Source organism: Symphalangus syndactylus, chromosome 12 (genome assembly GCF_028878055.3).
Source record: "Symphalangus syndactylus isolate Jambi chromosome 12, NHGRI_mSymSyn1-v2.1_pri, whole genome shotgun sequence".
Taxonomy (NCBI): domain Eukaryota; kingdom Metazoa; phylum Chordata; class Mammalia; order Primates; family Hylobatidae; genus Symphalangus; species Symphalangus syndactylus.
The window spans coordinates 88,901,873-88,929,549 of NC_072441.2; the positions used below are offsets into that span (position 1 = coordinate 88,901,873).

General features: G+C 43.8%; 1 protein-coding gene across 4 annotated transcripts; it reads right to left on the minus strand.

Annotated features, from left to right (window-relative positions):
• Nucleotides 1-1,499: 1,499 nt before the first annotated feature.
• CD48 (CD48 molecule) lies at nucleotides 1,500-27,206 on the minus strand. 4 transcript variants are annotated; one of them, XM_063627009.1, is made up of 4 exons: nucleotides 26,608-27,206; nucleotides 8,594-8,896; nucleotides 4,884-5,150; nucleotides 1,500-2,873 (listed from the first exon to the last, which is right to left on the minus strand). In XM_063627009.1, the coding sequence occupies exons 1-4, from the start codon at nucleotides 26,687-26,689 to the stop codon at nucleotides 2,794-2,796; spliced, it is 732 nt and encodes a 243-aa protein (XP_063483079.1). In that variant the 5' UTR covers nucleotides 26,690-27,206; the 3' UTR covers nucleotides 1,500-2,793. The 4 variants fall into 4 exon arrangements, with proteins under 4 accessions (XP_063483079.1, XP_063483081.1, XP_063483078.1 ...); XM_063627011.1 differs by having other exon boundaries at nucleotides 1,500-3,686; nucleotides 26,608-27,074; XM_063627010.1 differs by lacking the exon at nucleotides 1,500-2,873 and adding an exon at nucleotides 3,490-3,722 and having other exon boundaries at nucleotides 26,608-27,074.
• Between the last annotated feature and the right edge of the window lie 471 nt (nucleotides 27,207-27,677).

The following is a 27,677-nucleotide window of genomic DNA, read 5'->3' on the forward strand; positions in this document are numbered from 1 at the left end:
TGCTCAGAGGTGAGTTCAGATGGGGATGCAGGCTACTCGGGGGTGAGTTCAGATGGGATGCAGACTGCTCAGAAGTGAGTTTGGATGGGGATGCAGGCTGCTCAGAGGTGATTTTGGATGGGACTACAGGCTGGGCTCAAGGTGGTGGGTTTCTTCGGGATCCCAGGCTGTCTTGTGGAAAAGACAAAACCCTACCTTTCTTTTTTTTTTTTTTTTTTTTTTTTGAGAAGGAGTCTCGCTCTTTCACCCAGGCTGGAGTGCAGTGGCGCGATCTTGGCTCACTGCAGTCTCCGTCCCCCGGGGTTCACGCCATTCTCCTGCCTCAGCCTCCCGCGTAGCTGGGACTACAGGCGCCCGCCACCTCGCCCGGCTAATTTTTTTGTATTTTTCAGTAGAGATGGGGTTTCACCGTGTTAGCCAGGATGGTCTCGATCTCCTGACCTCGTGATCCGCCCGCCTCGGCCTCCCAAAGTGCTGGGATTACAGGCGTGAGCCACCGCGCCCGGCCAAAACCCTACCTTTCTTATCATGCTTGTGCAATGCAGGGCAGGCAGCTGCCTTCCAAACAATGACTCTGATGCAGTTCCTTGCATCATATAGTCAGACTTTCTGAAGTCCTTCACTCCTGCCACATCCATGCCACCCACTTTCTATTGGGCAGATTTCATCACATGGCTCCAGCTAAACACAAAAGTAGCTGGGAAAAGGAGCTTTTTCACCCACCCAGGGGAAAATGAGAAGGTTTGGCAAACACACAGCACTATCTCTGTCACCGAGGAGATGGGGTGAGGAGGGAAGGGCCACGAGGGAGGTGGGGGAGGCTGGTCTGGTTTGAAAGGCAAGCAGTCTGTGGTGGGCAGTTTTCTGAAGGCGAAGTGCATTCTGTAGTGACCCTCTCAGCTCCAGGCACATGAGCAGACTTAGAGGAGAGAACATTAAGCAAAAATCCCAGGTGTTATGTCAGTGGTGGGCCTGGGGGCGCCTACCTGCATATAGTGGACAACTCTGGTGAGACCACTGTGTCGATCTGATGGTTTTTTTGGATCCCATGAAACAACTAGGAGTTGAAGAGTTGCCCACACAGAGTCAATGGAAAAGAGGAGAGAGAACTCAGCTCCCTATGCGAGGCTGGTGGGGCAGGAAGGCTTCTTATGAGATAAAGCTGCATCCTTCCTTCTGAGAGAGCAAGCCTGAACCTATGTTTGCAGCAGACTTAAGGAGAGTGTTCCTCAGAGGGGCCAGAGCAAGGCAAGCCATTGGGAAGGAGGCAAAGGCTTGGCAGGCGAGCTGGAGCCCCAGGAAGCTTAGCATGGATGTTGGAATAAGGGTCAGAGGTAGCACAAATTGGCTCCTCAGCTGTGTTGACACACAGGGGCTGGTGGCTCCAGGCTCTCCCCTCTGTGTCTCCAGAGTCCAGTTTCTCCCAGCTGATGGAGCAGGCACTGTCTGACAGATTTGGGACAACTTCAGGAATTCAGTTAATTGACAATTATATCAAATTTTTTTTATTCAATTTTTATTTATTTTTTTTTGCACACAAAACAATAAACATTTTCTAAAAGCACATACAAACAAAAAGATGCATATCAAACATATTAGGAAGGTTGCACATGGGAAGACGGAATAGAAATGGGGGGTGGGAATTAAAGAAAATAAATGAGAGAGGGACTTTGTATGGATCAATGATAATAACTCAGTCCTCTATTTGACAAAGAAGAAGGAGAAGGAAGAGGAGGAAAAAGAAAGTGGGATAAAAGATCGGAAAGGGAGGAAAATAGAAAAAATTAGAGTATGACTCCAGGGTAGACCTGTTTTGTTGTCGCTTGGTTGGTTGGTCGGTCAGTTGTATTTTTCATATGTTTCGCCATGTTGGCCAGGCTGGTCTCGAACTCCTAGCCTCAAGTGATCAACCCGCCTCGGCCTCCCAGAGTACTGGGACTACAGAAGTGAGCCACCACGTCCAGCCCCCACATTGCTTCCGGCCTCTGTGGTAGACCTCCCAGACGGGGCGGCCGGGCAGAGGAGTTCCTCATAACCCAGACGATGGGCGGCCAGGCAGAGACGCTCCCCACCTCCCAGACGGGGCGGCGGCCGGGCAGAGGCTGCAATCCCAGCACCCTGGGAGGCCCAGGCAGGCGGCTGGGAGGCAGAGGCTGCAGCCAGCCAAGACCACGCCACCGCACTCCAGCCCGGGCAACACCGAGCACCGAGTGGGCGAGCCTCCGTCTGCAGTCCCAGCACCTCTAGAGGCCGAGGCGGGGAGACCAGCGGAGGTCAGGAGCTGGAGAGCGGCCTGGTCGACATGGCGAAACTGCGCCTCCAGCGAAAGGAGAAAAAGCAGGGAGGGGTGTTGGCGCGCGCCAGCAATACCAGGCAGCCCGCAGGCCAGGGCAGGAGAACCACGGGAGCCGGATGCAGGGAGTCTGCAGCGAGCCGCGTGTACTCCAGCCTGGGAAGAAAAGAAAAAGAAAGGAAGGAAGGAAGGAAAGAAGGAAGGAAGGCCGGCCAAATGTTTATTTTAAAAAATAATAAAGCATTCACATAATGTTGTCACAATTTTTGGTGGGAAAAAAGCATGCATATCTCTATATCTCTATATGTGTACTAGAAAACAACAAAGGGATAGAAAATTAAATAATAACGGTTTTTAAAAGTTAACTTGAAAATCCTCGTTGATAATTCAGTAGCACACTTCCGGTCAGCCTATACAGTTTCTGTCCTGGTGAGGAGCATGGTTACCAACAGGCAAGATCTTCTGGCCTCGAAGTTTTGCTTGAGTTAAAAGAGCTCATCTCAGGTAAGAAACAGGCCAAGAATGGTGGGCACCGTGACCACTAGCCAACTTGCAATCCATCCTACTCCAAAGGACCGGGCTGAAAGAGCAAGAAAACCCTATACACTTAGGTATCTTTATTTTGACTAATGTGTTGAGAAGGGGCAAGGGTACTGGACACTGATGTGGGAGCTCACAGAGCAGGGGAATGAGTTTCTTCCCTGAATCCCATCCTATTTGCCTGGGACATTCTTTTCCTCAATCTCCCCAAACATAAACTCTAAAAAGTGCAGAAATTCCTTAAATATCACTGGCTTACCTGGGTCCTGTGCTCAAAGGTTACCTCGACATATCTGTGACCTGGGAAAGCATTGCTCCCCTACTCTGGACATCAACGAGGTAGGGTAGATCTTCAGGTACAGACAGATGACCCCATGATACAATGCACAGCTGACTTTAGAGAGAAAAGGACCATTTCCTTTCCTTGTTTCTCCACCCCACTAAGTATCTGCACCAACTAGGAGGAAGAAGGGAAGAGAAAGGAACACAGAAAAGGAAAGAAAAAGAAAAAGGATAGAAGGAAAGCTTAGATGCTGGGGTGGGGAAGGGCTGAGCTGGAGAAAATCAAAACAAAAAAGGAATGAGTGATACAATAGGGAAGGGAGTTTGAGGGGGCTTTCTAGGATAATTTGGGTGACTAAAAAATGACAGAAGGGTTTATCCTTCCAAAAAAAATGGATTTATTATTGCTTTTATCCTCTCTTCAGATGAACGGTCACGCCCATTTTATAGAGGACAGGGAATGTGCTTCTTCCTTTTTCTGGATCTCAGGATGTGATATTGATGAGGGTGGTGTATGAACCACCAGCCAAATTGTGTTCTCATGGTCAGATACCAAACTGTCACAGTGGGTCTGTGGTGGCAGAAGAGCAGGGCATATCAGGAGAGGCTGGTAGAGACAGGGCCAATTAGTTACGAAGAATAAGGAAGAGCATACAGTCTCCGTAGTCCACATGTGGGAGTAGAGATAAAGAAATCAGTGCAGATAAGGAGGGTAAACAGAGCCCAGGAAGACCACAAAACAGCAGCGTTCTCAGAGGCCAGGATCCCTGATGACTGGGCATGACAGGGGTCACAGGTGAACGTGAGCACCTCAGGTCTGAGTTATTCTAGAAGAATGTGTATGCTAGGGCTCAGGGATCTGACTTCAGGATTGCGGAGGGTAGGGGGCCCAGAGTGCTGGAGATATTGATCCAAGTTTATTAAGGGTCTCCAAAACTCTAAAAGACTATATCTCATTTAGCTCCTGCTTACTAAGGACTTGTCAGCCACTGTGATAGGTTACGTGTCTTGTCTCATTGAATCCTTAGCACGAGATAAGAACTGTTATTTTGTCCTTTATTTAGGAAGAGCATGACTTGGGGAAGCTAAGTAACTTGTTTAGCTAGTAAGTGACAGTCCTAGACCCCAGGTATGACTGACTGTAAAACCTACAGCCTTAGCTGTCCCATGCTAGCACCAGTGTAGGCGTGATCTAGAGCCAGGTGTGACACTCCAATGAGTGGATCCTCCCAGGAGACAGGGGAAATTGGCTTCCTAACTTCATCTAGGAACGCCAGCCTGGGGAGGAGAAGCTTCACCTGAGGCTCAGGCTGTCACGCCTGCTCGATGGCCTCTCTCAGACCCGTCTCCTCGCTCCCTCTTTCCTTGGCTGACTTCGGCTGTCTAAAGAAGCCCCTCTAGACAGCTGCTCGCCCACTTGCCCTTCCTTCTCCCTGCTCACCCTGATGTTTCAGACTACTCTACGATGACCCTGGCATCAGATGGTAGGACTATGCTTTGTTAGAGCGGGAGAGGGAAGAGGCGTATCAGAGATCTCTGCCAAACGTCCTTTGCAGGTGAGGACACTGAGCCCCACAAAGTTGAGGTGAGCTGGCTGGGAAGTAGTGGTAGAGCTGGTGGCAGAACCCACATCTCCCAGCTCTCCCAGACACCTTAGGGATTCACCACCACACTGTGCAAGGAGGCTGAGTAGGACACCCAGCCTTTCTTCGTTCAAAAGAACTCCAGTTACCCTGTGCCCCCCTCAGCTCCCAGAGGTCCTTCTTACCCAGGGTGCAGGGTGGACTGAGGCAGACCGTGCCATTCTTGCTGCTCACAGAATTGCTGACTTGGCAAGTATAACACCTGGAGTAATTATGTGGCTTAAGGGTGGTTTCAAGCACGCTGTTCTGGAACTCATTTGGGAAGGGCCTTTTGTCCCCATACCAGGTGTAGTTTACAGACTCGCCAGGTATCACACACGACAGTTTCAGATAACAGTTGTTATCCACGTCTTCTATCTTCTCAATGTTGATGACAGGCTTGGGTACAGGGTCTGAAAGTGAGGAGGATGTTATAAGATGAGAAAGTGAAGCATTCATGCTGTGAAGGTTTAGCCAACAGAGAACCAAAGGATCCAGGGAAGGGGCCTGAGTGCCGCAGGAGGCAGAGTCATGAAGAGGAAGTTCTACAGAGGGAGCTACTGAGCGGCCTTGACCTCCTGAGGCCGCACAGACTGCAAGAGCGGCTCCTAGGCAGTGAAGCTAAGCTGGGTCCTGGAGGGGGCGCCACAGTCCATTATATGCTCTGGGAACAAAATGGGGTTATGATCATGTGTGAGCCTGAATGCACAGCCCAGAGACTTGCTGGGGTCAGGCAGTATACCAACTGTCTGAGATGCTCAGGGACCCTTCTCTAGCAATGGTTCATGGCAGGCACCTTGGCTGGTCTGTCTCTCCAATTATCCTGCTCAGATTCAGCAAGATTCCTAAGGTGAGAGGTACCTGCCTGTGCGTGGCAAAGTCCTTTGCACAACCATCCAGTGCAGGTGCCGGCCTTCTAGACTCTGGCAGAGCTACAGAGAAGAACTTCATGTAACTTCCAGCCACATCAATTGTGATAAACAGATTGGTCTGCTAACTTTGGTATCTCCATGTCTAGCACAATCCTTGCCACATGGCAGGTATTCTATAAGTATCTCATGAAAGGATGAATGAAGTAGTTATGAGACAGAAAGGATAAAACACAGCCGGGTGCAGCGGCTCACACCTGTAATCCCAGCAATTTGGGAGGCTGAGGCAGGAGGATTGCTTGCAGCCAGGAGTTAGAGACCAGCCTGGGCAACATAGAGAGACTCAGTTTCTAAAAAAAAAAAAGAAAAAGAAAAGAAAAGTAGCCAGGTGTGGTGGTGTGCACTTGTAGTCCCTGCTACTCAGGAGGCTGAGGTAGGAGGATTGCTGGAGCCCAGGAGTTCCAGGATGCAATAAACTATGACTGTACCACTGCACTCCAGCCTGGGTAAGGAGAAGACCTTCAAAAAAAAAAAAAAAGAAGAAGAAAGGAAGGAAGAGAGAGAGAGGGAAAGAAAGGAAGAAAGAAAAAGAAAGAAAGGAAAAAAAGAAAGAAAGGAAGAGAGAGAGAAAAGAAAAGAAGAAAAAGGAGGGAGGGAGGCAAGCAGGCACAAAAACACTAGTTTTGGAGTGAGACCAGCCTGGGTCCTGGACTTGAGTCTAGTGGAGTGACATGAGGCAAGGTAGTTAACCCCCTTGCTGTCATCTGTAAACTGACTCTACCTCATCGCACAATGTTAGTAAGATAAAATATCACCTGTCATTGATAATTGATTTTTGCAGAGTGTAAGTATTGCATACATTCTAGAGGTCATTTTACCATTATCACTGTTGTAGTGCTGCCAGAGAGAATGAGAGATAGTCCCAGCATCTGGTCCTTCCTTGGCTAAGGCTGGTTTACCTGCAATCCTCTGAGATCTTTTCATTCTGGTCAAGGGCAAAACATCTGCAGAATCAATGCAACTCAAACCCCATAAGATTAAAAGATGGCAGAATTGACCAGATCAGAGCTTGCCACTTGGTTGTATGTGTGGAGAGGCTCTAGAAGCTCTACCAATCTGGTCTCTATAACTCTAGTTTTGCCTCCTCTGTGAAGATGATCTCAGATTGCTAAGAGATTGCTCAGACTACAGAGGTGATAAAAATTGACTGGACTTCCCCTATATGTCTTAATTGAGTAATTTTTATCCTGGTTTTCACCATTTCCTGTGTTCTAGCCTCATATCTTACACTCCTTCTGCATTTCCCATGGTGATCAGCACAGCACTGGGCACTTTGCTAATGGAATTAATTGAGCCAGCTTGGGTTGTCCAGCTCCAAGATGCTCACTTTGAGCTGTCAGAAATGCTTGGGCTGGACCACAGGACCATTTTTTCTGCTAATCACATCCTGGAAATCTTACCCTCAGGCAGGATGTGCTGAAGCCCAAGCCAGTTTGTGGATTTTTAAGTACTCAGAAATTTTGCAAGCTTTTTGTGAAACCATTAGTTTATTGAAATCAACTGTGGTAGTGGTATTTAAACTACAGAAATTACAAAGTTGGTAAATGATACACTTGAGGGCTTTTTTTTTTTTTTTAATCTTGTAGAGCTTGTTAAACAGAACACCACTGTAAGAGACCTGGAATCTTTTTGTTCCCAGAACTTTCTGAATTTTTCAGCCTATATGACATGGAAGAAGAGTTAGAAGGGGAATCTGACTGCTTGGATCAGGGACTGTCTGGCTGGTGGAGCTTGAATGTATACAACACTCTTCATTTGCATGTTTTGACATTTTAAAAAATGTTTTCACTTTCCTTATCTACTTTGACTCTAAAACATCCTAAAAGGTAAGTTGAATTATTCTCACAATATGATGAAGAACCCAAGGCTCTCAAGCGAACACCACTCTTGGATTATTTAGCCCCGCTCTTCTACAAGAATTGCATACCCCAACCCCTGGAGCCCTGCCCATATCCATGTTTCTGCCTTATAATCCGATCCTTTCACCAAAAATGTTTAGATCAGGTACACATACCTGAACTAAATTGGGACTATCAGTTTCTCTCTCTTTAAATTGCCCTGAGAATTGAAACTCAGAGGAGCAAAAGTCTAAGTTTTGAGAGATAACATGTAAAATGGCAGGAATCCAAATCCATAGGCACAGTCCACAGATTCCTGAAGCTAGGGGTTCTGGCCTGAACCTGGTTTTCAATCTTCTCCCCTTCAGCCCTTCCTAGCTCTTTTGAACTCTTTGAATTGCTTTAAATAGCCCTAGTTTCTTAAATTAAATTCTCCTTTTTTGGTAAAGGTACATTGAATTAGTTTCTGTTACTTCCTATCAAAAGAATCTTACCTAATATGTGCACAGAGATGTGAAGATCTTTTTTCAAGGCTGCACAGCTAGTGAGCCACTGACCGGAGTTTTGAACCCAAGTCTGTCTGGCTCCACGTATAATGCCTGAGTCCTTATTCCATATACACTGGTTAGACTGGAGCTATGAGTGGAAGTTTTTTTGTCCTGCCCATTATGAAAGTTGAAAAATTCTCCTGATACCTCCTGCCCCATTCTTTATATTAATACATTCTCTTTTTTTCTTAAGTCCAATGAAGCCTAATTTCAGAGATATAATTAAGATGAGCTGAGCTGATTTAGGTTGATCACAGGACAAAATGAAGGAAATAGGAAAAATCTTTAGTTTTCCTTCTCTTCAAAGCTTAGACTCACTAACTTCAGAAGAGGTGTTAAATGTCCTAAGATTATTAATTTGGGGATCTGTTGACCTAGGTTCACTCCCAAATAGAATTGGATCAAGGAAAAATGAATCAAACCTGTCCTGGGGTTTTTCTCTCCTCCTCCCCGAGAGTGCCCCATGCCTCCCAGGAAGCCCCACAGTGGTCCATCCGGGGCCACTGGAGTGGGGATTTGCTCTTTGGCTCCCCTGACTCACCAAGCACTTGCAGCTTGATCTTCCATTCTTGCTCATTGCCAGTCTTTTTCAACACCCTCATAACGTAGATGCTGTTGTCCTCTTTCTGGACGTTAGAGATGTACAGTGCACCGCTTTGAGGATCAAGTCTTACCCTGCCTTTAAATCTGGATTCGAAGTACTTAGATTTTCTGGAATCCCATTCTACAATCTTCTGGTCAAAAGTATAAAACCAGGTTAGTTGTTTGTAGTTCTCAGGCAGGCTCTCAGAGATGTTCAGAGTCACGTTGCTGCCGGAGACCATGGTCATATGTACAAAGTGACCTGCCAATGAGAGTCAGAGTGAGACCTGCCCTAGAGAAGGCAGTGTTGCTGACAGGCCCAGGGTATAGCCTGGGCTGGTGGAACAGGTGAGAAGGAAGGGATTTCTGCTTAGGAGCAGTGAGTATGGTTTTCACTGGAGGTCCAGGTCTCCTACTCAGGAATTCAAGAAAAGTTGGAGCTTGAAAAGCGGGCATGGGGGAAGGGGATGTTGCTTATAATTAATCTAGTACTGTCCCCAGAAAATGAAAGAATTGAGTAAGGCCAACCAAGGTTGGGCCTGGCTCTCTCCCTTACTCTCATACCAGTAGACTTTCAAATAAACTGATGACAAGTCATATCTCCTCTCTGGTCTTGTGGTTCCTGTCTATTCTCAGTTCAATAAGCATTTTGTGGCCGGGCGCGGTGGCTCACGCTTGTAATCCCAGCACTTTGGGAGGCCGAGGCGGGCGGATCACAAGGTCAGGAGATCGAGACCACGGTGAAACCCCGTCTCTACTAAAAATACAAAAAAATTAGCCGGGCGTGGTGGCGGGCGCCTGTAGTCCCAGCTACTCGGAGAGGCTGAGGCAGGAGAATGGCGTGAACCCAGGAGGCGGAGCTTGCAGTGAGCCGAGATTGTGCCACTGCACTCCAGCCTGGGCAACAGAGCGAGACTCCGTCTCAAAAAAAAAAAAAAAATAAGCATTTTGTTAGTCCCTAGAGGCATAGACATAAAAAGTACATGATTCTATTTAAAAATACTTAATATACCAATGTGGGAGGACAGACACACAAACAAATAATCCTAATATATTATCTTGATGACTATAATAAAGGTAATATGGGGACCAAGAGAAAGCTTCCCCTTCACCTTCTGAAGGTTTGCCAAAAATCACTGACAAGAGGCAGATTAAGGAGGAAAGGCATACAGATGAACTTAACGTGTAAGCAGAGCCTTCAGAATGAAGAGCCAAAGATACAGGGCAAATTGTCCATTTTTATGCTTAGGTTCAACAAAGTATGGACAGTCATGGAGAAATATGATTGGACAAAAAGGGTATGATCGAATGCCAATAGACTGACTGGGGGAAACCCAGTAAGGCCTGTCTTTCTAGATTTTGCTTGGCCTTTCTGTGCCGGATTCTTTCTTTCCTCCTGCATATGGGGCAGGCCCTCTCTAGAACGGGGGTCTTATAATTCACAATCAAACAAGATAGGTCAGATAATTTCTTTATAGCTTTTTTTTTTTTTTTTTTTTTTACAGAGAAAGGCTCAAGGAAAGTTAGGGTGGTATATTTAAGTTTTATGGCTGGCTTTGGGGAAAAGGGGTATTTGCTTCTATGGCCCACCTTGGGAAAGAGGGATTCCAGTGTCTATGGCTAGCCTAGCCTAGGGGAGAATGGGACTGATAGGAGGGCAGGAGAAGGTCAGAGAAAAACTTTCACTTCTGAGGCTGCTTCTGAGGCCATCATTTTGGGGCATTGCTTCCTGAGTCCTGACAATAAACACAGTATGCTATGGGAATATATTCCTATCTGGAGAGTAGGGATAGAAAATGGAGAAAATACTAAGAAAAATCTCTTTGGAGGAGTTGACCACTAGGGTAAGCCAAAGGATGATTAAAAGTTAATATTTGTTGAGAACTATCTGTCAGGCACTATTTGAGACACTTGGGATACATCAATGAACTAAGCAGCTATCGGGGAATCTGCCCTGATATTCACATAAGTTCTTTTCTATTTTTCCTAAGCATCATCTGGCTTGAGAAATAAAGGGACAGAGTACAAAACAGAGAAATTTTAAAGCTGGGCATCTGGGGGAGACATCACATGTAAGTAGGTTCCGTGATGCCCCACAAGCTACAAAAACCAGCAAGTTTTTATTAGAGATTTTCAAAAGGGGAGGGAGTGTGTGAATAGGTGGAGTGACAGACATCAAGTACTTAACAGGGTAATAGAATATCACAAGGCAAGTGGAGGCAGGGCGAGATCACAGGACCACAGGACCGAGGCAAAATTAAAATTGCTAATGAAGTTTCGGGCACCATTGTCATTGATAACATCTTATCAGGAGACAGGATTTTGAGATCAACTGGTCTGACCAAAATTTATTAGGCAACAATTTCCTCTTCCTAATAAGCCTGGGAGCACTATGGGAGACTGGAGTCTATTTCACCTCTGCGGTTTTGACCATAAGAGACAGGCGTACCTGGGGGTTCTGTTTATAAGCCTATACCTCCAGGCACGTATTCTCTTTCTCAGGGATGTTCCATGCTGAGAAAAAGAATTCAGCGATATTTCTCCCATTTGCTTTTGAAAGAAGAGAAATATGGCTCTGTTCTGCCTGGCTCACCAGCGGTCAGAGTTTAAGGTTATCTCTCTTGTTTCCTAAACATTGCTGTTATCTTGTTCTTTTTTCAAGGTGCCCAGATTTCATATTGTCTAAACACACATGCTCCACAATTTGTGCAGTTAATGCAATTATCACATGGTCCTGAGGTGACATACCTCCTCCTCGGCTGACAGGATTAAGAGATTAAAGTAAAGACAGGCATAGGAAATCACAAGGGTATTGATTGTGGAAGTGATAAGTGTCCATGAAATCTTTACAATTTATGTTTAGAGATTGCGGTAAAGACAGGCATAAGAAATTATAAAAGTATTAATTTGGGGAACTAATAAATGTCCATAAAATCTTCACAATCCACATTCTTCTGCCATGGCTTCAGCCGGTCCTTCCATTTGGGGGTCCCTGACTTCCTGCAACATCTCTCCCTTTCTTTTTATATAAATGTGCCATGGCGATGAAGGCTTGTTCATTCTCTCGATTTTGACACAGGATTCTTTGAGTGGTCCGGCACACTAAAAACAAGCCGATTAAACAGAGAAACATAATTCCAAAATTTACTACAGTGGAGCCCCCAATAGACTTAATCCAAGTCATGGGGTTTAATCCATAAATATTTTCTGCCACCTGATCTAACGCCTCAGCTCCAGGCACGATGGATAAGTGAGCTTGAGAGGCTTCAAAAATTTGTTTCTTTAATTTAGTTTGGTCCAATGATAAATTATCTTCTCTACCTAGAAGGTGTCCTTTGACCATTTCCTATGAATGATCAGTCTCGTTATAGGAATACAGGGTGATGCAGAAATCCGAAGTATTCCACTCACACTGCATTTGCATGTGATGTTTGAGACTCACTACCTGATCTCCAAGCCAAATAACAGACTGTCTTAAATCATTAATTTGACTTGCCAATTTTTGATCGATGCCTTGTTGAGAATTCCACATTTGGGTGGAATTGGCTTGCCAATCATTAACAAAATGAGCCGTTTCAATAGATTGATGTAATGCCATAACAGCAGTGGTGGCCATTGCAGTGACTGTAATTAGGCCCGTGATAACAGCGATTAAAGTGAAAACAAATCTCTTAGATCTTTTTAGAATTTGCTGTAGCACTTCATTAATTAAATGTATTGAGGGGGAGGATTCCCAAGGTCTAGGTAAAGTTACTGGAATCCAGATTCCTTCTCGAGCTCGAACCAACATTACACTTTTCCTGGAGTCAAAATGGGAGTTAATACAAGTGTATAGATGACAATTAATGCATTGGACAGTTTGATTATTTGTCCAAATTTTGATATTTCCTACTAACAGCATGTAAGAAGGCTTAACACAACTCTGTATGGGAATAGTCAGGTTGGAGGTAAGTAAAGCAGAATATCTGGGTATAGGTTGATACTGAGAGAGTGGGACAGTAGTGGGAACAACAGTCAAAATAGTTTTCCCTTCCCATACTCACAGTCCAGACATGGCAATAGCCAATTTCCAAAGTTCTGGGTGTTCTGGGCTCAGAATGGGGAGTATCATACGAGGCCTGGCGGGGGGGGGGGGGGGGGGCGGGATAATGCCTTTATCTTCCCATTTTAAGGGAAAGAATGAGTTGATCCTCCTATGCAAAGTAGAATGATGATTCTCGTTCTCCTGATAAGAAATAAAATAAGTAGCCTCCAGGCATTCCCTTCCACTAGAGGAGCAATTGTTTTTTAAATAGCCCTTTGGTGCCCAGTCTATTACTAAACCATATGAGTCATTTTTTTAACATTACTGCATGTGAGTTAACACAGTCTTCCTAAATTAAAGTTTTAGATGGGCCCTCAAAATTTTTAGGGCATGGTTTTCCTGCAGGTTTATATTGAAAGTATGGGGTATCTCCCATTACTCCTCCTTTCATTTGTTTTAAAGGAGAAAGGGAGAGGCCAGAGACTAAATGTCCTGTTTTATCTGTAGCTTATGTTTTCGGAAGATAAGCAGCCTAGAATTGAGTTTCTAGATGGATGCAACCAGATGCATGTCTGAGGCACAGAGGGGGTTATTTATAACCCATGGTAACATTAAATGCAGTGCCTCCTTCTCCTGGTTGAGCAGGGCAATGGCCATCTATGGCTCTAGGCATCTACACACTGTCGTTAGTGTAGATTTCTGCAGGAGCATCTATCTAGGTGAGAGGTCGAATAAGTGGAGGAAAAGGCACATAAGCCCAATAAGAATAATTATGTGTAGCAGGTAAATCAGTGTGAGAGGAAACTGGTGAGACAGAAAGTATAAGGAGGAGAATCATTAAATAAAACCTAGTGTAAGCGAGATTGAGTGCTGAAGGAGGAAGAGAAGAACAGAGGGATGTTATTTTCAGGCTAATGGAAATGGTGAGATTTTTAGGTTTGTAAGGAGAAAAAGAAAAGTAATCAGGAGAAGTGGGATTAGTTAGATGGGTCTCCACTGCCATCAGGGAGGATTGATTTACACCTATTGTGATTTGGTGTGCCTGTTTCTGAGGAGTCGGCACAGATCTCACCACATCTGAAGGCAGTCTCTGACACAGACGTTTTTTGTCTGTGGTTTTAGTTGTCAGTATTCACCTGAAGCTTGAGTCTTCTGGTGGGTACCTAGACGGGATTGATGATCTCCTGGTGAAACACAAGCATAGCCTCTTCCCTACGTTATCATCATTGTGCCAGGTTCCCAGGTATTGGTTTGGGAGTTTTTCCATAACACTGGCTTGCCTTTGTTTAAGGAAAATTTTTTGCCTGTATAATGGCGTTTGGCTGCAGTTAGAGTATTATCTTTAGGAACATTTAAAAAATTTAAAGTAAACGATGCCAAATGTAACTGGGAGTGTGGAGTAGTTAAATCATGTTTTGGTTGTTCAGACTGTTTGGACAATTGGGTTTTTAAAGTGCGATTAGCCTGTTCCACCACAGCCTGTCCTTGAGGATTGTAAGAGATTCTAGTAATATGGGAAATTCCTTACTGTTGTATAAATGAATTGAAAGCCTTACTAACATATCCAGGGGCATTGTCTGTCTTTATTTCATGTGGAAGCCCCATAACTGCAAAGCAAGAATACAGATGTTTTTAAACATGGGCCATGCCTTCCCCTGTTTGGCAAGTAGCCTAGATAAAACCTGAGAAGGTATCTACTGAGACATGCACATATGACAGTCTGCCAAATGAGCTAACATGAGTCACATCCATTTGCCATAAAGCATTAGGAGTTAGGCCTCTAGGATTAACACCAGCTTCCTGATTTGGAAGTTCGAAGACCTGGCACTGAGGGCAGCTGTGCACAATAAACTTAGCCTGTTTCTAGGTAAAAGCAAATTTATCTTTTAAGCCAGCGGCATTGACATGAGTGAGATTATGGAACTCCTGAGCTTCTTGGGTTGTAAAAGAGACCAAACAGTCGAATTTATGGTTACCAGCAGACATGGGTCCTGGTAAAGTGGTATGAGACCTAATATGTGTAATATAGAAAGGGTGTCTACATTGGCGAACTGCCTGTTGTAACCTTGAAAATAAAGAAGTCAATTCAGAATTATCAATATGATTGATAGTAGCAGTTTCTATATTTTTAGTGGCATGTACAACATAAGCGGAATCTGAGACAATATTTAAAGGTTTGGGGAAATCCTGTAAGGCAGTAATCACAGCAATTAACTGCCTTTTGAACAGAAGTATAAGAGGTAGAAATAAGTTTGTCTGCAGGACTTATATAGCCAGCATTGCCATTACTGGAGCCATCAGTGAACACTGTAACGGCCTCAGGAATGGCTTGATTTTTGGTTGATCGAGGAACCATGTAAGACGTCATTTTTATAAAATCAAATAATTTGTTTTTTGGATAATGGTTGTCAATAACACCAGTAAAATCAGCCAAGTGAATTTGCGACAGTACAGAATGTTGAAAGGCAGCTTGAACTTCAAGCCGATTTAAAGGAACTACAATTATATTTGGATCAAATCCAGAAATTTGAAGTATTCTGCACTGAGCCTGTCTAATTAATATGGCTATTTGGTCTAGATAAACAGACAAAGTTTTTGACACAGAATGAGGAAGAAAACACCACTCCACTAAATCATTATGTTGAACTATTAGTCCAGTAGGGGAGTGTAATGAAGCAAAAACTAGAAGCTGAAAAGGCTGAAACGGCTGTACTGTAGATAACTGGGTGGTCTGGATTCTTTCTTCTACAAATTCCAGTTCTAGTAAAGCCTCAGGGGTCAAAATCCTGGCGCTGTGGAGATCGGAATCTCCCCGCAGCATAGAGAGCAAGTTAGACAGTGCATAGGCTGGAATGCCTAAAGTAGGTCTTAAATAATCAATGTTACCTAAAAGTTTGTGGAAGTCATTTAAAGTTTTTAAAGAATCTCTCCTAGTTTGAACTTTTTGAGGTTGAATACATTGTTTATTGACCAACATTCCTCAATATTGAACAGGAGTTGTCTGTTAAATTTTATCTTGAGCAATGTGTAATCCAGCCTCTATAAAACAGCAGCTCAAAATTTGGTAACAGTCAATTAATTCTTTATCAGTGGGGGCAGCAATTAAAATATCATCAATATAATGAAGAATATAGGCCTCAGGAAATTGGGCTCGAACTGGTGAAAGCAATTGTCCAACATAAAGCTGGCAGATTGTAGGGCTATTTAGCATTCCTTGAGGAAATATTTTCCATTGATAATGAGCTGCAGGCTCCTGATTACTGATAGATGGTACAGTAAAAGCAAATTTTTCACAATCTGATTTATGTAAAGCAATATTAAAAAAACAATCTTTAAGATCAATAACTATGAGAGGCTAATTTTTAGGTATTAAAGCAGGGGCAGGCATGCCAGGCTGGATGGCCCCCATAGGTTTAATTACAGCGTTAATGGCCCTTAAATCAGTGACCATCTGCCATTTGCCTGATTTCTTTTTTACTAGGAACACAGGAGAATTCTAAGGGGAAAGAGAAGGTTCCACATTTCCGAGTTGCAACTGCTCAGAAACCAATTGATTTAAAGCCTCCAGTTTTTCTTTAGAAAGCGGCCACTGCTAGGCCGGGCGCGGTGGCTCACGCTTGTAATCCCAGCACTTTGGGAGGCCGAGGCGGGCGGATCACGAGGTCAGGAGATGGAGACCACGGTGAAACCCCGTCTCTACTAAAAATACAAAAAAATTAGCCAGGCGTGGTGGTGGGCGCCTGTAGTCCCAGCTACTCGGAGAGGCTGAGGCAGGAGAATGGTGTGAACCCGGGAGGCGGAGCTTGCAGTGAGCCGAGATCGCGCCACTGCACTCCAGCCTGGGTGACAGAGCGAGACTCCATCTCAAAAAAAAAAAAAAAAAGAAAGCGGCCACTGCTGAACCTAAACGGGAGTTTTAGATTTCCATTGTAAGGGAATGGGATCAGGAGGCGTGGCAGCGGCCACCACTAAAATGGATAACCTAAACCAGCCTTGTTTTCTTTTATAGTAACTGGGAGGGGTTTAGTAATCCCTTCATGCTTTGGACCAAGACTGAGTCCAGGAACAAACTTTATATTTTCCATCATATGCTGACTGGGAGCACTAAAAGAATTATGTGGAATATTAATTTCAGCTTCCTGTTGTGCCAGTAAATCTCTACCCCAAAGATTAGTGGGAATTGGCATGATATAGGGCTGAATTGTACCTTTTTGACCATCAGGTCCAGTGCAAGGCAAGATAAATGTGCTCTGATAAACTTCCTCGGCCTTTCCAACACCTACTAGTCCTACATTAGCGGGATGTTTAAGCCAAGAGGAAGGCCATAAACTAGAGGAAATAACAGAAACATCAGCACCAGTATCTACTAGGCCCTCAAACATTGTTCCTTGAATGCGTATGGTGCAGGTGGGCCGTTTAGAAATTACATTAATCCAATAAGCAGCCTTTTCACCGCCGGAGCCTATCACTGGGCCACGTGTCTTATCTCTTTTGTTTAAAACGATATTAGGTAGTAAAAGCAATTGAGCAATTGATTCACCGGCCGGAATGGAAATAGGAACCTTGGCAGACACAATTAATTTAATCTCATCAATGGAATCAGAATTAATGAGACCAGTATAAATGGTGATTCCTTTAGCAGAGGTGGATGCCCTACCTAACACCAGGCCCACCAAACCTTGACGTAAAGGGCCAGTGGCCTCCGTGGGGACAATCAAAGGCAAAGAATCAGGAAGTAAATTTAGAGGAATAGTACTACAGAGATCAACCGTCCCGCCTCCTACTGTGGAGGTGGACAAGCATTGTACTGAGACAGAAGTAGAGGCTGGGACCTATTTGGTTTGGCTGTAGGTAGATTTGTTTGTGCTGGGGGTTGCATTGGGACCACCTGAAGCGGAAACGCAACGTTAGTCTGAGTTTGAAGTGTCCTATTTGATGTTGGGGCCATCCCAGGCCCCGCTCCCTGCTTCTGTGGCATTGTGGTAGGGGGTTTCCATCTATATCATACTTAGAGTGGCAAACATTTGCCCAATGTTTACCTTTGCGACAACGTGGGCAAACAGTAGGAGCAGCATTTGGCCTTTTGTTGAACCGACTTGGCCACTTGTAAGTTTTTAACAGTGCAATTTTTTTTGAATATGACCAAGTTGGCCACAATTATAGCGGGCTCCAAGAGAAGAATTAATGGGACCAGTTTGGTTGGCATCCTTCATGGCCGGTGCCCACAGAATAGTTTTGTGGGTATCTGATCCAATGCCTTCACAAGCTTTAATATATGCAGGCAACACCTCGTGATCAGGTAAATTTTGCCATTGGACAGAACGCATGGCCATTTTACATTCATGGTTTGCATTTTCAAAAGCTAACATACAAAGGAGAATGCCTTGAGTGCGCTCATCAGAGACAGATTTTTGAACAGCATCTTGTAATTTAGCCAAAAAATCAGGGTATAATTCAGAGTGACTTTGTTGAACCGTGGTAAAAGGAACAGGAGCTTGGCCTGGAGCGCGTAATTTATCCCACGCTCTTATACACACCTTTGTTACTTGTTGTGTGGTAAGGGCATCAAAGTTTAATTGGGCATAAGCATCAGAGAAACTATTGGAGCCTGTGAGCTGAGCCTGAGTAATTAGAATGTCATTACTGCTATTTAGCTGAGCCTGCAAACGGGCCTCCTCTGACCATCAGGTACGGAATACAGAATTGTAAATGTTGAGATGGGGTTAGAACAGCTTTTGCCAAAAGGTCCCAATCTAAAGGAAGTAAAGTGACCTCAGTACAAAAAGTTTGTAAAACCATCTTAACTTAAGGAGAAGCAGGACCGTACTGAGTACAAGCATCCTTAAATTCTTTTAAAAAAGGTAAGATTGAATGGCGCATATCGATGCAGACCGGTTGAGGAACTGAAACGACAGGAGGGTGAGGGGCTGTAGTGGACGGGGGAGGACCTGGAGAATGATAGGTAAAGTGTAGTTTGGTCCTGGAGCCATTAGCTGATGCTGGAGGTTTGAAGAGAGAAGAATTAGCATACCTATGGTACATGCAGCAAACATCACTACCTTAACAGAGCTCGCGTTAGAGTGGGGTGAAAAAACGTAAGCCATCAACACACTAACCAAACACACTATATAGTATGTAAGGAGATGATAATTGCCACGACAGAGGAGAAAACCTAGAATAAGGTAAGGGGAGTCACGAGTACTGGTAGGGGTAAAAGGGTGAACTTCATTATAAGGTGATAAGTAGGTCACATCTGAGCAAAGACTTGGAGGAGAGAGGTGGCCAAGAGGATATCGGGGGTAAGAGGGACCCAGACAGAGGAAAGAGCCAGAGCAAAGGCCCTGGGGCAGTGATTTGCCTCCCATACATAAACAACAGCAAGGAGGCGGTGAGTGGGTAGTGTGGAATGAACAAGGGGATTGGGTGTTGAGAGACACAATCAGAGAGGGAGTGGGATTGGGGAGAGTAGATGAAGACATTTTAGTTTTTAATAATGTCTTGTCCTGTAAAAAAAAAAGATTTCCTATAAAAGTGGCTCATGTCTTGTGTGTGCATTTACAATGTATTTAGAAGCGAGTTATTAGAAGGTAACAAAGTGGAGACTGTATAAACTATTATTTCACAAAGTTTGGATCAGAGGCAGATTTCCTGTGAAAGTGATGAAGCTGAAGCTTCAGGGCTTCTTGGATGGCCCTGTAGGAGCCCTAGCAGTATCCATGTAATCCATTTTACAAAACATATCTTAAACACTAATTAGACCACGGCCTCTGTCTACTTCATCATATTTCCATTTTTGTTGGGTGGTGTCTCAGTTATGGGTATTTTGAGGTCCGGCCAAGGGGAAGTAGAAATGGGAAGTACTTAGTTGGGGTTAGTGGGACACACATATGAGGGTTGCAAACTCTTGTATGTGAAGTTCCTTCTACCCACTTCAGTGAAGAAATGGCATCCAGGAATGTTCCTGCTGGCCTCTGCACTGACTCACCAGCAATGGCCATGGACATGTTGCAATCGGGCTGCAAGTGGGAAGCAGAGGAGAAAGCAGGTTGGAAGTGAACAACAGCCAGAGCTATTCAGTAGCAAAGTATTATGGAAGCATGAAGGCATTTCATTAACTAAAAATATGGTGCTATTTTTTCTGCTGATATGTTCTTTGTAGTATTTGTATTTTTTAAACTTGAACCAATTCCCTGGGATTTCTTTTCTTTTTAATTCTAATTGAATTTATTTTTGTTCCTATTTGTATTTACAGTTTTGTTCTTTATTTTTCTTTTTCACGAGAATACTCCAAATTGTATAAGCCTCGGGTTATTTTTAAAAACCTGGTTTGGTAAGATAAGGAGAAAGAAAAGATGATCAGGACAAAGTACAAGATGAAGGGTGGTCCATTGGTCCTTTTTGTGGAGGGGGAACTTAGAATACGTATACAAAGGCTAAAAAAGAGCTGTGGAATGAAAGCTAAAGGTAGAAGAAGAGGAAATATGTCCTATATCACTCTGGTGTCATATGCTGCCACACAAAAACTCAGTTGTACTCTTCCACATGATATATACTAGCTGTTCACTTTCCACATATCCATCATTTCCAAAAACATTCTCAACCACTAAAAGATAAAAATGTCTGTGACCCCAGGGCTTTCAAGTTCCTGTTCATTCAGCCTTCCAAACATTCATCTATCTATTCAACAAACATTTATTAAGCACTTACCCTGTCCTGGTTTGTACACAGAAATAACCTACGCATTCATTTCTACAGTGCTTCTGATTGGTCCGGCCCATGCCCTATAATACCTCTTACAGAATCAGTTCAAGCCAGCAACAGTCATTGCACAACCACAACATGCCTGGCACTGTGCTAGACTCTGCTGTCAGCAAGGCAGATACAGTCTCTGGCCTCTTTGAGCATACAGCCTAGGAGGACATTCCTTCTAGGATTTTAAAATCACTAGACATATCCCAGATTTGTTCTCCTTCTGTTACTTGTTTCCACATGAATTAATAGAGGTGGTCATAATGGGCAGTCTAGATCAATGTTTTTCAGTCTTGACATTATTGACATTTTGGGCCACATAATTCTTTTTTGTAGGGGGCTGTTCTGTGCATTGTAAGATGTTTGCCAGCATCCCTGGTATCTGCCCACTAGGTGCCAGTAACACTTGTCCAGTTGTGACAGCCAAAAATGTATCCAGATATTGCCAAATGTCCCTTGAGGGACAAAATTCTCCCACGTTCACCCTGGTTGAGAAGTACTGAGCTAGGTCATCCTTGGCAGACTCCCCAGCATGTCTCAGACATACACTCAGGAAGATAGCGCAATCCACTGTCTGATGACAGAGGCAGGTAGTAACACCAGACAGATCATTTATATATATATAATTTTTTTTTATGGAGTTTCGCTTTTGTCACCCAGGCTGGAGTTCAGTGGTGCAATCTCAGCTCCCTGCAACCTTCCCCCCCCCAGGTTCAAGCAATTCTCCTGCCTCAGCCTCCCAAGTAGCTAGGATTACAGGCATGCACCACCACACCAGGCTAATTTTTTGTATTTAGTAGATATGGGGTTTCACCATGTTGGTCAGACTGGTCTCAAACTCCTGACCTCAGGTGATCCACCTGCCTCGGCCTCCCAAAGTGCTGGGATTACAGGTGTGAGCCACCACGCCCAGCACATTTCAGTATATTATGAGTGCTGATGACAGGTAAGCATACAGTATTGTATCTTTCTTCTCTCCCTCCTTAACCACCCATGTGTAACAATTCCAAAAAGGCTGTCCTGATCGTTGCCTGTAACTTCTTACTGAGAAATAAAGAAGTGATTAACTGCTGATAAAATCTTGATTTGCCTTCTTAACAATTCCATCTTTTAGGAAGTAGCTGAAGCAACCTTTTAAAAAACGACTATTTTGATTTAATTCTAATAGCAAGTATTTGGTGATATGTCTGGATGGTTGGGATAAAGTAGCAAAGCTGGATCTTATTCCTTTACTTTCTTAATAAACTCGCTTTCACTTTAAAAAAAAAAAGAAGAAGAAATAGAACCAGATCCTGCCTGTGCCCACCCATGTTTCTTGTCTGTAGAAAAACAGAATTGTAACAGGAAAAAATTCAGATAAAAGGAAGTCGTAATCCCATACCAAAGAGTCTCCCCAGGAAAGAGAAAGGTTTTAAAGAGTAAGTTCTGGTTACTCCAACAAAACAAGACACATGGTTGGCTTCTTTGGTTTTCTTGTATATTGAGAAAAATAAAAATAATAAAAACAAAACACATGGTTTCTAGTAAAACTCTTAAGGAAGAAAAGAAGATGACTGTTAAGGATGTGGAGACAGAGTTACCTGGAGCTCTCTCATAAGATTAAATATTTAACAAGCCTGTACAACCCTTTTTAGGAAGTAATTTTGCAATAGCTACCAAGACCTCAGGTTTGTGTCTTGGTGAGAAGCTGAGCAGGCTACTATTTTTTGAGATGGGAACTATAATGAGTTCAGTGGGCAACACTGCAATGCAATCTGAAGGTGAGGAAGGAGAAACAATAAAAATAGACTCTTCTCTTCAGACATTGCAATTTGAATGGGAAAAAGAATGGTAGGGCAGTATGTAAAGGGTCCTGAAAAACTAGAGTATTTTGTTTTTGTTATTCAAGTAGGGAAAGCTCTAAGCTATGGTAGGCCAAGGAAAGGATTCAGTGGAGGGAAGACATGAAGAGAAGGGAGGTGATTGATGAGCCTGGGCTAGTGGGGCTCAGAGCAGAGTTGATGGCACAGGTCTTGGGTGGGAGGAGGGATACTTCATCCTCTGAGGGAAAAGAGGAGGAGGAAAGACAGCTGGTGGTGGAGAAAAGTTACCAGTTTGAAGCTAGTGGGCAGGAAGTTGAAGGGCTTCCTGCCTAATGGTCTCTAGTTTCGATTTCTTCTGCAAAGAAGGAGCACATGCTTTGCTGAGAGGGCAGAGGAGTGAGGTAAGGGGCCTTGAGGATAGGGTGAAAGTTTGAAATAGCCACTGTGGGAAATGGGAGAAAGAATTTATCAGGGCCAGTAAGAGCTACTCTGAGACCTCAGCTTGACTGAAACAATGACTCAAAATTTATTCCTTCCCTCTTTCCTTTGCTCTCTTCCTCCCTCCATCCACTCATCCCTCCATGCATACATGTGTACATGAACTTCCTCATGTATTCACTCATCGAATAACTACACAGTAAGCAGTTACTATGTGCTTGGCTCTGTAAGGATACAATAGATAGATGCAGCTCCTTCCCTTGAGCTTCATTCCAGTGAATCGACACAATTAATCAGATTCTTCCGCTATTGGTGATAAGTGTTAGGAAAAGGAAAATACGGGATGCTTAGAGGGCATATAAAAGGGAGCACACCACTTGAATTTGGGGGTTGAGAATGGCTTCTGTACGAGGAATTAGCCTAAGTGGGATGAAACCAGGGAAAGATGACGACTGGGGGTAGTGAATATTCCAACAAGAGGGAAGAAGAATCAAACGCCCAGAAATACGAAAATGAGATTCATTTGCGGAATAGGAAGTAGCTCACTGGCTAGAACATAGACTAAGGAGGGTAGGAAGTGAGCTTACTATGAAATGTGAACTTTACGCTCACAGCTTCTGCTTTCTCATTTCCCACAGTGGCTACTGAAGATTTTAAGCAGAAGAGTGAAGCAAACAGAGAACCATTTTAGAAAATGTATACCGACATCAGGGTAGAGAACAGGTTAGCTAGAAAGAACGCAGTAAATAGAGCAGTTAGGATAGCGGATCATTGTGGAAATTGGTGATAAGAGAAAATGGTGGCTTGATCTAAGATAGGTAGTATGGGGCTGGATGGAATTGGACATATTTGAGAGATATTTTTGAAAGTAGAATTAACAGGATTTACTCACTGGGCATGAGAAGCAAGGGAAAGAAAAGAATCAAGGATGACTCCTAGAATTCTGGCCTGAGCAACTAGACAAGTGGAGATGTCATTTATAGAGGTGGGGAACAGTGGAGGAGCAGTAGGTTTGGTGGAAGGATTGTAATTTTTTTTTAAGTCTGTAAATTTTTTGATGGTCCTCTCATCAAATGATGGACTTTGTGCCCCTTCACCTTGAAATTGAGTAGGCTTGGTGATGGCTTCAGTGAAGGGAATACACCAGAAGTGTGACCTGCAAAGCTAGCTTAGAAAAGACCATATAGCATTTGCATATTTCTCTTGGGACACCAACTCTGGGAGGCTTCTGCTGAGTGGTACCAGCAACTCAGCTCTTTGAGCCTCCCTCAGTTCAGGCAGTAGCCCTGTGAGTGGAGAGCCTTGCATGACTCTAGGCCACACCATGATCTGATTGTAAGCACACGAAAAGCACATGAAAGTGAGACAGGATGAACAATCTTCCCCCAGATCTGTGGGCAAAGTAAATTATTGTTATTATTTTAAGCCACGATATTGTGGCAGCTTGTTAAATAGCAATACATAGTGGAAACAGAGATGATGAGTTAAGTTTTAGACACGTGTCTGGAGAGTCTAGAGAAGATGTTTAAGAGACAGAAGTTCTGGTCTTGGGCTTAGGAGAGTGCTTGGGGCTTAAGAATTTACTGATGCTCTTCCCAGGTTTTCATCTGTATAAGATTCTGTGTGTGTCATAATTGCAAGGCAATTGCACATTTTTTATTTTATTTGATCTTAATAGCAACCCCTTGAAGAAATGAGGAACAGATTATTATACCTATTATGGAGTTGAGGAAGCTGAGGCTCAGGAAGGTTTAATGACTTGTTGAAAATCCCACAGCATGAAACCCAGATAGAATATAGGTCACCTCATTTCTAGTACAATATTCTTTCTACTTCATCCTGTTAAGTGTTGTGGACAGATGGGGAATTGGCTAGTTGTGGAGCATGCCCTAAATCATTGCCTTGAAACCAAAGAACTGAGAAACCCAAGTCTGAGGAGAGAAGGAAGAAGAGAGCTAAGAGTGCTTCTCAAACTTTTCCAAAGAAGCATCCCTTACTGCAGAGGAGAGAACCACTTGCACTTCTCAGGAAGATATGGATGCGTAGTCCAAAAGGAAGTTTTTTGAAGTTGTTCATTCATTTGTGTAACAATTATTTATTGAGCACATGCCACACTCCAGGCCTGTGCTAAGTTCAGCAGCACAACACTGCACATGGTTTCTGTCCTCAAAAAGTTCAAGGAAACAGATGATCAACCAAGCAAATCACAAACCATAATCTGGAGCCTGAGGTTCCCGTCTAACCATGCCTTCGGAACATAGTCACAGGCAGACAGTCCAAGAAGAAGTCACATGAAAACAGAAGCCTAAAATAGAGACAGGGAGAGAGGAGGAGGGAGGGAAATCTAGGTGGAAAGAAGGCATGTACATAAGCCCAGAGGTAAGAGAAAACGCCTCTTTTAAGGCAAACGGTAAAATTAAGAGATTTAGACATATTGATCTTCCTCAAGATTCCCTCGCCTTAGTCTAGGAAAGGCATAATCATAATAAAATGGTTTGGAAGTTAGACCTGTGTGCCCTTAGGAGAATTTCTTAATCTCTCTGCAAGACAGTATTCTCATCTGAAAAATGTAGATAATAATAGCCACCTCACTATTTTCTAATGAAAGTTAAATGAAAAAGTATGCAAAAGGCCTAGCACAATGTCTGACACACAGTAAGTGCTTAATTTGTATTTTACTAACCCAGGTTATAGAAATAGATAACCTAACCTCATCAAAACCAGTATTATCCATTCAAAGGATAACATAATCAGGTGTGGTCTGATTGTTTCAAAGAAGAATAAATGACCAAGATGAAGCCTAGAAAAGAAGTCAGAGAAAGACCAACTGTCAGGATGTTTTCAGTGTGCCTAGAGGAAGTCCTAAAATATTCCAATTCTCATTGGCAACCCTGTTTTTCCCAATAGTTAGATGAATACTTCATGTCAGCCCCCACTCCCAAGGTCATACCAATGTCCTATGCATTGAGTCAGGCCCACAGAACCCATATAGCTGTAGACTCACACAGTCATGAACCAAAAGACTCTACCTGAGAGGTAGAGTATGTGAGAGACCAATCCTCCACACATTCTACCTCATCTCTCCAAAAGTTACAAACTATCATCATTTTATGCCACTGTGTAACTACCGCATGTTTGTTCATTTTTACTGTTTTACTCAGAGTGGTGAGCATTAAAGCCCTTTAAAAAGACTTGAGTATTTACTTGGGGGAATAGCAAGAAAGTCAAAGGCTTCACTGCTGTTTCTCAGCTGGCATAAGAAGAGAGGTACTGGATGAAGAAAGAGGGTAAGGCAGCTCCAACAGGAGAAGGAAAGTTAGCTCAGCCCTTGGTCACATGCCGGGGACCAAACAGGCTGTGGCAGAGGAATGGACCTTAACTCTTAGCAATCAGATGTGTTAAGGTTCCTTTGATGCTGACACACTTCCAGCCTCTTCTCAGACCCTCATTCAGATACCCCAGACAGCAATCCTTTCCAAGCTTTTCTTCCTACAATTTTGATCTATCTTTTCTTTGGGTCAATGACAACATCATTTACCTTGGCTGAGGACACACCTCACATGTACAGAGGTCTCAAAGAATGCCTAAGGGAGTACAGTGTGTCTGAGCATAAAATGCGGCAGCTGTCAGTGTAGAGGTTCTTCTTATTCAACATGAAAAAACAAACACTTTTCCACAACTTCATGGACCACCAACCATGGGACAAAATATGAGGAGCCTACTTCTCTTTCTCCCCAGGTTCCTGTTCTGGTCACATCCCCTTGGGAAAGGAGATGAAGCTCAATTCGTCAGTGCTAAGAAGGGCTCCCCAACCATGCCATGGCCATGCTATTGGAATGGAAATACCTGCTTTCCAGACACCAGATCTGGCTTCTAGGGTTGAACTACATCCCATCTCCCCTTTCCCAACTGACCATGCCTTCAGTGCACAATCACAGGCAGAGAGTTGGTGGAAAGTACCTTGAATGCTGGTCGCCAGGAGTGACACAGGCAGCAGTAGCAATTCCAGAGCCAGACACGAATCCCAACCTATGGAGCACATGCTTCCTTCCAGATCTTCCCAGCAACGCAGGAGACAGTTGAGAGCCTGGCTAGAAAGAGGCCGGAGCTAAAAACGGAACTAACCAAACAGGGTTAGAGAAAAAAATAAAAAAAACCACTGAGCTTTTCTCTCCACCCAGCACACTTGTGTGGGGCCCCAGAAACCAGAAGCAGGAGGCCTTGTAAATTTTTTTATCTAAGAGCATCGCGGAAACTGAGAACAATTTTGTTTCAAGGTACATGAGTGCTTTTTTGTAGGGGGAAGATTCATAGCTTCTACTGTACTCTCAGGAGGGCCAGTACTCAGAAAAGATTAAGGGACCCTGACAGAGAATATCTGCTTTTTGTTCCCAGACAGCAATCGCTCTGATTAATTCAGGGGCTAAGACATAGGAGGTGCCCAGTCAAGAGTGGGTAGGTGTCATTCAGAGCAGGAAGTCTGGGAAATCAGACCCACATAGCCTTTGTGCTGCATCTCTTACCCCCAGCACCACCCTCTACTCTTCTTCCTTTATGATAATGCACTATTTGAAGCTTGACATCAGCCTATCCACTGAACATTAGAAGAAAAGTAAGATTACTTGGCCCAAAAGAATGGATTTCCCACCCTTTTGGTGTGTATTAGTCAGTTCTCACACTGCTAATAAAGACATACCCCAGACTGGGTAATTTATAAAGGAAAGAGACGGGTTTTGTTGTGTTTTGTTTGTTTTGTTTTGCTTTGCTTTTTTGAGATGCAGTCTCACTCTCTAGCCCAGACTGGAGTGCAGCAGTGCAATCTCGGCTCACTGCAACTTCCACCTGACGGGTTCAAGCAACTCTCCTGCCTCAGCCTCCTACATAGCTGGGATTACAGGCAAGCATCACCATGCCCAGCTAATTTTTGTATTTTTAGTAGGGTTTCACCATGTTGGCCCAGCTGGTCTCGAACTCCTGACCTCAAGTGATCCACCTGCCTCAGCCTCCCAAAGTGCTGGGATTACAGGCAT

Coding starts and splice junctions, on each gene's coding strand:
- CD48 (XM_063627008.1), bottom strand. CDS start 26,689: ATGTGCTCCATAGGTTGGGATTCGTGTCTGGCTCTGGAATTGCTACTG. Junction 8,897..26,607: donor CCTGGCGACCAGCATTCAAG/GTACTTTCCACC, acceptor TCTCATTGGCAG/GTCACTTTGTACATATGACC. Junction 5,151..8,593: donor GATCAAGCTGCAAGTGCTTG/GTGAGTCAGGGG, acceptor CCTCACTTTCAG/ACCCTGTACCCAAGCCTGTC.